At 41.8% G+C, this 12,633-nt stretch overlaps 1 protein-coding gene across 1 annotated transcript in view; it reads right to left on the bottom strand.

Moving 5' to 3' along the window:
• Positions 1-4,858: 4,858 nt before the first annotated feature.
• LOC145805373 (uncharacterized) overlaps positions 4,859-12,633 on the bottom strand; it is a 33,256-nt gene continuing 25,481 nt past the window's right edge. The window contains exons 5-6 of the mRNA XM_082900494.1: positions 5,642-5,785; positions 4,859-5,569 (exon numbers count right to left, since the gene is read on the bottom strand). Coding sequence (XP_082756620.1) covers positions 4,859-5,569; positions 5,642-5,785 — 855 coding nt within the window. The remainder of the gene's footprint in view (positions 5,570-5,641; positions 5,786-12,633) is intronic.

A 12,633-nucleotide genomic window follows, 5' to 3' on the forward strand; every position in this document is an offset into this window, starting at 1 on the left:
AGAGTCCAAATCCGACAAATCGTTTTGAGAAAACAGATTTTGAAAGAAGTGTCAAACATGGACTGCTTTGCCAGATACTGAGTCGCCACCTAAATATTTTATTTTTGGGAAATTTAGGAAACCCTGACTCGTTGCCTAAGGCCACGTGTCCGTCATCACCAAAGTTGCCTCGGCTCGGGAACTTGGGTAGGATTGGGGAAGGTCACTTCGTGAGCACCCCCGCTCGCCCGATCAAAGATCAACCTCTACTAACCATGATATCTAGTTTTGAAAACATTATGCGTTCTTATTCCGGTTATTAGCCTAGATTTACTATGTGATGCGCACAGCATACAAGTATAGACTGGATCGCCTAAATTAGACCGAAACATCTCATGTTTGTTTTGAAAACAGTTTGCTACTCGCAAGTAGGCTAAAATGTGGATTTGCCACCCTCAGGTGGGCTTAGAAAACGAGATGATTTGCCACTATCTAGTAGGCTTAAAACTCACAATTGATGAATTGTTTCAATCCAAATAACCCAACCTTCACCCACAAGCATTCAAACAGTTATATCACATAAGCAATTAGCCTCATGGTAAGCATGCTATCATGGCAGTCACTCACACACATGCAAGGATGCTAAAGCATAAAACTTACCAAGTACTCCAAGCCAAAACAGAAGCTAATTAGAAATCCATGCATGATCCTAATTATACAGAAATGCCTAATGCAACACATGTAAAAATGCAACTAATGTAGGCTCGGCTATTCTAAACATGACATATGAAATGCTACAGCTAACATGTATTCAACTTGGATTTGAAAAAACAATGCAGTTAGTATGATGCGCCGAGCCCGGTGCATGCAAAACAGATGAATGAATGCAAACATGCTATCATACTGTATGCTAATTGAAACATGCCCTAATCTAACCATCATAAGCGGGTAAATAAAAGGGAGAAAGACGTGGGGTTGGAAGACATACATCACACACACGCACACTTATTACAGTTGTGCCCTCACTCGGAGGGTCCGAATAAATAATACAGTCCCAAATGAATAATTACAGTTCAAATATGTACAAAATCCTAATTAATTAACAAATTAAATTAGGTAAGCAATAAATTGGCATGCAAGCCGGGGACTGCCTCAAATCTGCTCCAGATGATGAATGATGCATGCTCGGGTTGCCTTGTACGGAGAATTCCTCGCGATGCCCCGGTTTGTCTCTGTTCGCAATTATTCTTGGAATGCGTGCCAAGCTCCGGAAGACTGTCGATTTCTGATTTGCTGCAACAGAGAGCAACAAAGGGGCATGGCAAAGTATTTTCACATATGTATGCATGACTACTCTTCTGGGAGTGTAGTCCTCGATCCTCGTGCCATCAATCACGCATATCGATGCATGATGGCCGAGGAGTCGAATTGCACGACTCAATGTGAAATGAATGCACATATAAACACAACAAGACCTAAACTCCATCATGGATAATCCGGAGTGTCGGTGACTGGGAATTGAGACACGTTCCGTCACTCGAAGTACGAAACGTCCCTCGTTTCCCGTGCTCGGGCTAACTCCTATCCCAAACACAATGTAATATGCATGACATGCATGAATGCAACTAATATACAACCTAACATGCACAATGCTATGAAATGGCATACACAATGCACGAGGTAACATGGCATACACAATGCGCTAACATACAACCTAGCATACGCAATGCTATGAATTGAAATGGCATACACAATGCACGATGGACTTACACCAACATGAGTGGACCTCAGCCACACTCACATCAGTAGCCATAAGATGAAAAATGAGACACTCGGGATACGTGCGCACATGCGCGCAAACCGAGGATCGATCCTAAGGCACAAATGCCACTCTAACAAAGCATGGCAAGGCACGAAATATGGCATACAAACATGCAAGTTTCAGCACTAAAATGTGATGCAAAATGATCCCGAAACATGGAAATATTGCTCCCGATGCATAAAATGGCCCCGAAACACAAAACTAGGCATGCACATTGGCCTATAGCTATACAAAAGATGCATTATTTGGTCATGAAGCATGAAGACAGATGTAAGACAGTCCCAAAACATGCATGTTTCTAGTTTATAACAAGTCCCTAAAATGAATGCAAATAGTGCTAATCTATCATACAAAAATGGCCTCAAAAGAGAGATTAAACACAAAGGGACAGCATCTTGCCCCAAATGGAAAAAATCCCTTCAACAAAGTTGAACAGGGGCTCAAAAAAAGGCACTTTATAGTTTACATCAAGCCACAAAAATAATCACAAATAAGGCCAAACTATCATGCAAGAAAAGGCCTAAAATAGGGATTAAACACAAAGGGGCAGCAGCTGTTCTCAAACAGAGGAGAGCCCTTCAACAATGTTGGAGAGGGGCTCAAAACAAGAGGTTTTATAGTTTATAGAAAGATTCAAAACAGCTCACAAATAGGCCAAAAATACTATGCAAAAATAAGGCCTAAAAGAGAGTTAAAGAAGCAAGCGACAGCAGGAGGCCTCAAACAGAAAAAGACCCTTAATCAAACATGAAAAGGGGCTCAAAATATGACTATTTACAGTTAGAGTCGGAGCCCAAAAATGCAACAAACTAAGGCTTATATACAAAGCAAAAAAGGACTAGAAAAGGGAAAAAAGTGACTCACCCTTGTAGACCAATGCTTCAGCAGCATTTGGACCAAGGAAAGGTGCTCCTAAACTCTGAAAAACAGCCCCAAGTTGCTGGAAGTGGAGTATGGATTGATAGGCTATGAGTTGGTGTAGAAATGGCGTAGGAACAAAGGTGTTTTGAGGCTTGGAAGAAAGGGAGAGGGAGAGTTGTATGCAATGGCCGTAAACCAATTTTGTAACCCCTCAAAATGTAGCTAAGGGGCTGGTTATATAAGCAAAGGAGGGGAGGAAAAAGGGCATAAATGAATTCAAATTTTCCCCCAAAAGGGCACCCCCCGGATACAGGATCTGGGGGGAAAAAGAGGTCACAGCTGTAAGGAACCAGGTAAGGGGGTCATGGCCAGCCAGTTTTTGGGGGTTCAGGTGGTCGGCCGACAACCTCCCATGGTCGGCTGACCAAGGGTCAAAGGGGTCAAGCAAAATTACTGGTCGGCCACCTCATATTGGTGCTCTCTCAGGTGTGTACAACACAACTATGTGATTGAAACCCAGAAAAAGTGAACCAGGAGAGAGAAAAGACCATTTTTTAGAGGGGGTCAAAAAGGTCAGGAACAATTACTGGTCGGCCACCACATATTGGTGGCCTCCCAGGTGTGTACAACACAAATATGGGGTTTGGGGTTCAAGAAAGTGGCCCCGGGGTGGTCAACATTGGCTTTTTAGTGAGAAAAACAGGCGTCGGAGAGCGATGGAGGAATGAAGCTGGCTTTTGGAACAATTGCTGGTTTCCCACCCTCCTACAAGCTTCCTAATCATGAAAATAAGGTCTCCACCAAAAATGAACCAAAACGGATGCAAAATGGAGGTTCGGGTGACCGAAACGCGCGGCCCGAGGCCCCGAAAATGGGCTGTTAAGCACCGGAGGTGGCGTTCGACCACGAAGTTGGTCTCTCAGACCCAGTGTCCCTCAAAAGGGAGGAAATAAGATGTATACCAAAAACCGGAGCAAACGGAGGTGGTTAGGCGGTCCCGAACCGAGGCACACGGCCAACGGCTCCGAAAAATTGGAAATCGGGCTCCAAACGAGAGAAAATGGCCTACGACCACAAAACGTAGCCTACGGCCACTGAGAGATAATCTACGAGACCCCTCCCTCCCTTCGGGAAGAGAAAACAGAGAAAACGGAGCCTGGTTCGCAAATCGAGGCAAGGCACGAAAGAGTCCGGAAGTCCGGAGGCAAGGCTCGCAGCCGGGACTCTGAAACTTCTGAACGAGCACGATAGGCACTATCACCGAGCGCTCAACTGGTGACGTCTAAGTCTTAAGGCCGGTCAAAAATGGGGTGTCTACACCTTCCTAAGCCCAGGATAAGGATCCAGGCTGCAGGACGTTCGGTCAGAATAACCAAACACTTTACTCTAGATTGGCTAGAAAAACCAATCTATAGGTTGGCTGGAAAAACCAACACCCTTCCTAAGTATAGGATAAGGATCCAGGCTGTAGGACGTTCGGTCGGAATAACCAAACACTTTACTTTAGGTTGGCTGGAAAAACCAATCTAGAGGTTGGCTGGATTAAACCAACACGTAGGACTCTTTAGCCGAAGTAAAGACATCGGCTAAAGAGTGGTTGGCTGGACTAAACCAACACCTAGTACTCTTTAGCCGAACTAATGACATCGGCTAAAGAGTGGTTGGCTGGACTAAACCTACACCTAGTACTCTTTAGCCGAAGTAAAGACATCGGCTAAAGAATGGTTGGCTGGATTAAACCGACTTAAAGGTTGGCTGGATTAAACTCTTATTACTCTTCAGCCGAAGTAAAAGTATAGGATGAAGAGTGGATGACTGAATTAAACCAATCTTAGTACTCTTCAGCCGAAGTAAGTATATCGGCTAAAGAATGGTTGGCTAGTAAGCTCAGTCAGAGGGCACAGCTAAGACCGAAATAAAATATATCGGCCGAAAAATAATACGTTTCAAGTTGCAGTTAGACAGCAAGCACAAACAGGAAAGTAAACCGAGATAACAGTTGGAGCAAAAGAATCAATCAAAAAACTCATTATAAGTGCAAGCATACAGATCAAACCGAAATAAGAGATTGAACAAAAAAGCACTTCATTGATCAAAATTTAAAGCAAATACAAAGGAGGGGCCTTAGCCCGGTTACAAGATCAAAAGAGAAGAAGAAAATATTAAAAACAAGCAACAAGAAACGAAGGTACAGAATCAGTTGAACAAATCATCAAGATCATCGTCAATGTCAACACGAAGACCGGTCTCAGACGGCAGATCGGTCTCGGCGGGGAGCTCGGTTTCTACTGGAAGCACGGTTTCAATTGTCAGGTCTTCAACCGTTACCTCCAACCGAGCTGTTTGATCGTTGGCAGGATCATTAACAACCGGGGCATTAGTGTGCTCGGTTTCTTCTTCGTCGTCTGAACTCTCAAGAAATTGTTGTTGTACTGATGTAGCGTACTCCGATAGTGAGCTCGGTATGAAATACTGAGGAGCATTGTAGACCTCGGTTTCAGGCCCACAACTGAGCTGCTCCACAGCACCTCTCCAGCCGCACTTAAAGAATAAATCCTTCGCTGCTTCACATTGTTTGACGTAAAGGGCTTCGCCCTCCTTGAAACCCCAGAGCTCGGCGTCGTCTGCCTTCTTCTTCAGCTCCATTATCTCGGTGTCCTTCTTACCTTCGAGCTTGACTAGCTCACGAAGGTACTTATCCGTCATCACAGCTAGGGCCTTCTGTTTGTCTGCATCGGTCGAAGTAACTAGTCCGGTCAGACGAGCTACCTCGGCCTCTAGCTCGGCCGTTTTCTGGTATGACTCCTTCAGTTTGGTCATTTTTGCTTTGACCTCTGCCATGGCTTGCCTTGCTGTGCTCCTGAGCTCCAACACCCTTTTATGCACAATTTGGCCCTTTTGCACGGCCTGAAAAATAAACTAATGTCAAAACCGAACAGAAAGTTGGTGATATTTAGACAGACAAGAAGAACGACTTACCAGGATCATGGATTTCGTAGCCGAGCGGATGGCCTTTAGCTCGGTCAAGTTCTTGTAGTGCTCTATGTCAGCTGGGAGGCACACACTCTTGGCAAGGTTGAAAGCCAACAGATGGTCTTTTTCAGCAACAACTGAATCAGTTTCCTGAATATCACGGTTCTGAAAGGTCAGTTTAGGTGCCCACTTAGAAGGGCTAGCTCGGTTGGCGTGCTCCGGTTACGAGCTCGGTGGAGGGCTTGGTGGCAGAGTGGTTTCGTCTTCATCAACTAAGTGTTGTTCGGTCTGGGTAGTACGGGCGCGCTTAGTTCAGCGTGATAAGGAGGGTTGTGATGGTAGGGCCACCACGGTTTCTTGTGTTTGGGGTGGTGGTGGTACCTCAGCCCTGGTTGTCTCGGTCAAGAGGGCCCGGACTCTGTTTCTCTTGGCCATTTCTTCTTCAGCGGTCAGTGGGATTAGTCTAATTTGTGGCAAGGTTGGGTTCGGTTTGGGGGCGTCCTCTAACAGAAAGTCAGTTACTCTGGCTTTTCGGCAGCCGCTATATCTGTATGTCGGTTCAAAATTTAGAAGTTTGGCCCAACTTCTTTCTGGAAAGCGTAGTGCGGCGCGGATAGTGTTCAGGTTGGGGTAACTATATGAGGATTGAAGATGGGCTGAATCTGCATAAAGAAGACAAACTGTTAGTTCGGTTCAGAAACAGGAGACCGAAATAAAGAGAAGCATGCAGAAGAGCCGAGATAAACTATATTAGGGGCCCCTTTTTTCCAATTTATTCGGTCACCAGGGATCTGGGCTTGATGGTCTTCAAAATTGCCAAATACCCAGAAAAAATCATCGTTGTTCAAGTCTTTATCCGGTGTGTCTTTTATTATTTTCTCTCGACGGCGGCGTATCCTTAAATAATAAACCCACCCATCCTCCTTTGAGCCTATAGAATATTGGTGAAAGAGTTCGGCTAAACCAAGGTTAATGCCAGCTCGGCGATTTAGCTCAGCTATACCTATTATTATGCGGTATGAGTTGGTGGAAAGCTGGGTTGGGCATATTCTCGTTTGCCTAAGGAATTCACAAATTAAGGGTTGGACTGGAAATCTTAGTCCGGTTTCTATTATTGATAAAAGGGTAAAGGGAACAAAACTAGGGTTTCCCCAAGGTACGAGGTCTTGTTCGGCTAAGGTGAGCTGGACATCGTCAGGAATGTTATAATCCCTTCCGAAGTCGGCCAGGCCACCAGGTGTTTCTACTAGATACCTATATTTACCCATTTTTGTCCTACGTTAAAAATAAATTACGCTTGGGATTATCTCGGTCGCAGATGCGGGCTGAGTAGCTCGGTTGAGCGATCAAAAGGAGTGCCTGGGCAACCTAAGTCTGCATAGTGAAAAACATAAGTGTTAAGCACAGATCGTTTAGACCGTGCTACAAAGTAAAAACAAGTCAAGTCCTACTTCGGCTTTGTGAATTATTGCAGGTCCTATCTCGGTTTCATTAAGGTGCTTGGTAGCTCGGTTGGGGCAAGTGATTTGTTAGACCGGTTGAAATACTAGGGGCAGCTTTCTTAGTTCAGTCTGAACTAAGAGTGCTGGTTTAGCCCCAAGATAGTTCGGCTGGAATTGAGGCCTTCAAACTAAGTACAAACCTAGTTCGGTTTGTTATTTCGGTTAAGATATATCAAAAAGATGGTTTTTTGACTTAATAAAACTACTAGTACAAGTGTTAGTTCGGTTGAATGGTCTGACTAGACTTACACAAAGCATAAACAGTATCCTAGTTCGATTGAGACGTGTTTATGGATCAAACAGAGTATCCTAAAGATTGCTTCATAAAGTTCATGGGGTTCTCATGAAGTTTTTTCCCAAAAAATAATAAATAAAAAAAAAGAGGAAGCAAAAATAGTGTTTTGAAAAAACACGCGAAGTGCATGTATTGTAGAGGCAAATGCGAAAAACGATGGAAACAAGACAGATTTGCATAGCTTACCAGGTCAAGAGGAGGAAACTGAAGATGGAGGCGAAGACAATGAAGAACACGAACTCAGCAAACTCAGAGTTGAGGGGTTTCAGAGGCTGGCAAGAGTGAGAAGGTGAATAGTAAGGTGAATGATTCACAGCATTAGGGTTTGTTTTGTGAAAAGAAAAGTGAAAAATGCGGGAACTGTTCAAATCTTGCGAAGTACGAGGGGGGCGTGACAGCTGCAAAGGGCTAATCAAAGGCTACCGCGTGTATAAGGGATAAGAAACGATTCAGTTGCAATGATTCTGAAGAGACGTTTCGACCGGACATGCAGAGCCCGGTACAACATTAGTTCGGCTGGAAAAGGGGGTTTTAGATCGGCTGGAAAAGCTAAAGAGTTTTAGTTCGGTTTGAGGGCTTAAAAACCTTAGCTCGGTTGAGAAAGCAGGTAGTCCCAATTATGCTATGCAGATGGAATTAAGGGGTAATTGAGAGGGTAATTTATATGAAAATTGGGCCGAGACAGGCAATGGGCCGTCGTGGGCCACAGTACGAAGGGCTGAGTAAAAAGGCGATAAAGTTACTCCGGTCCAAAGGAAGCATAAATTTACTCCGGCAGAAAGGAGGCTTGAAGTTACTTCGGTCCCAAAGAGGTTAGCTTGGTCACCATGTTAAAAACTTGTACCGGCTGTCGCGGTATAGTTAGATCGGCCATGGCACAGAGAACCGAAGTATACTGAGCCCTTTTTAGGACATGGTTTTGGGGTTAGTTCGGCTTAAACTCGTCTATGGATAGCTCGGTCTTGGCATGTGAAGCTGAGGTAGGAGAAAAGCAAGGAAGAGCCGAACTAACAGTTAGATCAGTCATTCCAGTTAGTCTAGCATGGCAATGTTATTTCGGTCGTATAGTAGTCTGGCCATGGTAAAACCATCTCACTTGGTTTAAGTAGTGAGGGGGGTGTTGAAGGATAAGCATTATCCTTCAGGAGTATGAATCCTAGGAGGACTCTATATGGAGGAGTAAGAGTCTTACTTGGATTGTGCCACACGGAACCTATAATAGCTCGCAAATATCACCTATGGAGAGGTATCACAACTTTGATCCCCGAATTCACAGAGCTTCTTGTCTACTTGTCTGTTTTTTTGATTTAGGCATCGGAGGGGTTTCTAGCACACACCCGCCAACTAGCTCACGTTTGTGTTTTTAGGGAGTAAAGCGACGTCGTACAGAAGAGCGCAGACTTGATCAACAGGATTATATGAGAAGGTTTATCCCTTTCCCGTACACTTCGTTATGTTAAAAATTACAACTCATATATCATTTATATAAATATATATATAACTCATATATATATATATATATAATATACGAGCGCTAGATACCATTCGTTTTATGGGAGTTAATTAGAAAAACCTAACAAACTGATCAATATATAGCTCATTGATTTATATGGACACGGGTCACTGTTGTGTTCCTTGTGTGTAAAATGACACCGTTTCAGTTTTTTTTTTTTTTTTTTTTTTGTTCTCGTTATGTTTTTTGGCGTGATAAATTATATTTTGCCCTAAATTTTAAATTTTAAAAATTAAATTCTAAACTCTAAATCTTAAAATAAAAAAATAAATTTTAAGAATTAAATCTTAAATCTTAAACTTTAAACTCTAAAATAAAAATAAATAAATTTTAAAAATTAAATCCTAAATTCTAAATCATAAATCAATCTTAAAATAAAATAAAAAAAATTAAGAATTAAATCTTAAATCCTAAACTCTAAAAGTAAATAAAGTATATATATGTATATGCATCAAAAGCTGTACCTATGATGAATGGCATAGTTATAAGGCCACCCTTTTTTCTTCTGGGTGGAGCTTCTTCTTGTCGTTTCAGTTGTTGGGGGTCCATTTTTGCCTTATTTGCACCATTCTCCATGTCCATCTTCTAAAATGGAACCTGTCTTCCCCTCTTACCAGGAATGAAGAGAAGGGGGGGGGGAGGGGGGAAGCTAGAGAGAAAGATATCTCCTTTGTCTTTATTCTTATCAGGAATGAAGAGAGAGAAAGCTAAAGAGAGAGACGGAAAGACAAATGATGTGCCTTTGATGACTATACAATGATAACACAACAACCATTTACATATATAAAAGGAGGGTGAATTATCAATATGTCTTAATAGTTAAATTTAATTCTCATAAAATTTTATTGAAAATAATTATTAGTAAAATTATTGCTTAAAATAATTTTTTTATAATAATTTTTTACGTGTTATTAAATTAATAATTAGTGACTTTTTTTGTCACAATTTTTATAAATTGTCAATAAAATTTATAATTAGTGATGTTTTTTATAACGAATTTTTCAAACAGTCTTTGAAAATTAAAAATTAGTAATTTTTTTTTATGAGAATTTTTTGAAATTGTCACTAAAATTTATAGTTAGTGATATTTTTTGTAACAAAATTTTTAAACTATAACTTAAAATTAATAATTAATACATTTTTTTAATAAAATATGATAAAAAATATCATTAATTATTATAAGATCGGTTAGATAATAAATTTATTTGGTTAGACTTATAGGTAAGTTCCGAAGAGAGAAATAAATCAATACTACTATTTGTGCAAGCAAGAAACCCAAAGATCACGAGTCCAGATCCTCTGCTGGCATTTCCTGCAGCTGTTCTTGCGGTGGCCCAAAACGACGTCATTTTGAGATAAAATTACCAAAAAGAAAAAAAGAAAAAAAAACAGCATCAGAAATCGAAGAAGAAGGGGAAGAAGAGCCAAGCACATAGAAAGAGAGAGAGAGAGGAGAAGAACAACTCTTCAAACACAAAACAAGAAAAAAGTTAGAAACCTAAAGAGGTAATCTTTTTCTTGAAGCCCAAAAAAAAAAAAAAAAGTTAGAAATCTAAATGCATCCACTATTATTCTTCCTTTCATTTCTGTTGATTTGCAGAGAAACAAAAGGTACCTAGAACCCAAAACCAGCTTATTTTGAATGAGAAAGCTAGTTTTAAGACCAAACTCCAAAAGGGTTTGTTTGGTTTAATGTAATTTCCAAATTAGAACCTGTACGAGCACGAAATAATTCTTCTCATATGATCTTGTTGATCAAACTTGCGCTCCTCCAAACGTCGTCGCTTTGCCACCTGAAAACACAAACGTGAGCTAACCGGCGGGTGTGTGTCGGAAACCCCTCCGATGCCTAAGTCAGCACAATAGACAATAGACACAAAAGCTCTGTGAATTTAGGAATCAAAGTTGTGTTACCCCTCCATAGGTGATGTTGTGAGCTTTTATAGGTTCCTCGTGGCATAATCCTAGTAGGACTCTTATTCCTCCATGTAGAGTCCTCCTAGGAATCATACTCCGAAAAGATAATGCTTATCCTTTTACACCCCCCTTACTGTTTAAACCAGGTGAGATAGTTTTACCACGGTTGGATGTCAATATGACCGAGCTAATGTGGCCATACTAAAGCCGCAAACTAGACCGAACTCTGACTAGCTCGGTTCTTCCTTTCACTGCATGTTCCTCGGTTTGACATACTCCAACTGGGTTGTTCATTCAACACCGAGCTAACCAAGCACAAGGTAAGAGTTAGCTCGGCTCTCCCAAGCACAGTGCCTAGTTAGCTCGGCGCATACCTGCTTAGCCTTTTAGACCGAAGTAAATCTGCTTTTACCTCGGTCCGTCTCGCGACCCAATTACCAAGGAAGTCTCCTACTTAGCTTGGCCCAATTTATTTATAAATTACCCTCTCAATTGCCTCTTAATTCCATATGCGTAACATGATTGGGATTACTCATTACCAGCCGAGCTAACAACTTTAGCCTTTCAACCAAGCTAAATTCACACCGGGCTACAAATCTGTCCAGTCAAAACGTCTCTTCAGTCGCCGTAATTGAATTGCTTCCCCTGCCATGGACACGTGGCAGACTCTCATTGGGCCAGTGTAGCTGTCACGCCGTCTTCGTACTCCGAAATTTTTGAATAGTCCCGTCTAAAACCAAGGTTTATACCAAAACCCTAATTTTCTAAACTACAATACCTCTGTTCATCTTCTCTCTCTCTCTCCCTCCATTTCTCCTCAACCTTACACTTGCAGAGCTCGTGTTTCTTGCTGTTGTTACTTCCATCTTCAGTGCCTTCATCTTGAACTGGTAAGTGGTTCAAATTTACTTCCTTTCCGTCGATTTCGCACATGTTTTGCAACACATAACACGTTTATTCGTATGCTTTTTCAATGCATATTCCATTCTTGCTTCCTTTTTTCTGGAAAAAAAACCACGTAATAGAACTATTGTGCTTACGAACAATCTGAAATTTTTTTCCTTTGATCCAAAATCACACTCCAACCGAACTAGGATACTGTTTGTATTAGGTACAAGCTTAGCCAAACCAAACGGCCGAACTAAAACCTCACGCCATACTTGTAGTTTCAATAAGTCTCGGTACCTTTTGCTAAACTTAACCGAGCTAGCGAACCGTACTAGGTTTGCACAATGCCGTACTAGAAAGCCTCAACCACTGACCGAGCTATAACTTGGGGCTAAACCAGCTCCCTGACTTAGTCAAAACCGAACTAAAAATGTTGCACCATAAGCTACAACCGGGCTACGAACTTCTCATTAACTTAACCGAGCTAAAGTCTCCCGCTCAAACCGAGCTAAGAACGGATATTATTCCATGTAGCCGAGCTAATACAACATTTATTTTACCTTTTGTTTACTTTTAGCACGGTCCACTGGTCTGTGCTTAACACTTTTCCTTTTTACCTTGCAGACTTAGGTTGGCCAGGCACTCTCTTGAACGCTTCAGCCGAGATATTCCATATCATCTCAGCACCGAGCTAACACTTGAGTTTAATTTATACATAATTTAAACCCATATGGGAAAGTATAGTTTCTTAGTAAACTCACCAGGTGCTATGGCCGAGTTTCGAAGGGACTACCATATCCCTGATGATGTCCATCTTACCTTAGCCGAACTAGATACCACACCCTAAGAAAATCCTGGCTTCGTTCCCTTTGCCCTTCTTTCC

This window comes from Camellia sinensis, chromosome 13, assembly GCF_055761805.1.
Source record: "Camellia sinensis isolate YWXY chromosome 13, ASM5576180v1, whole genome shotgun sequence".
Taxonomy (NCBI): domain Eukaryota; kingdom Viridiplantae; phylum Streptophyta; class Magnoliopsida; order Ericales; family Theaceae; genus Camellia; species Camellia sinensis.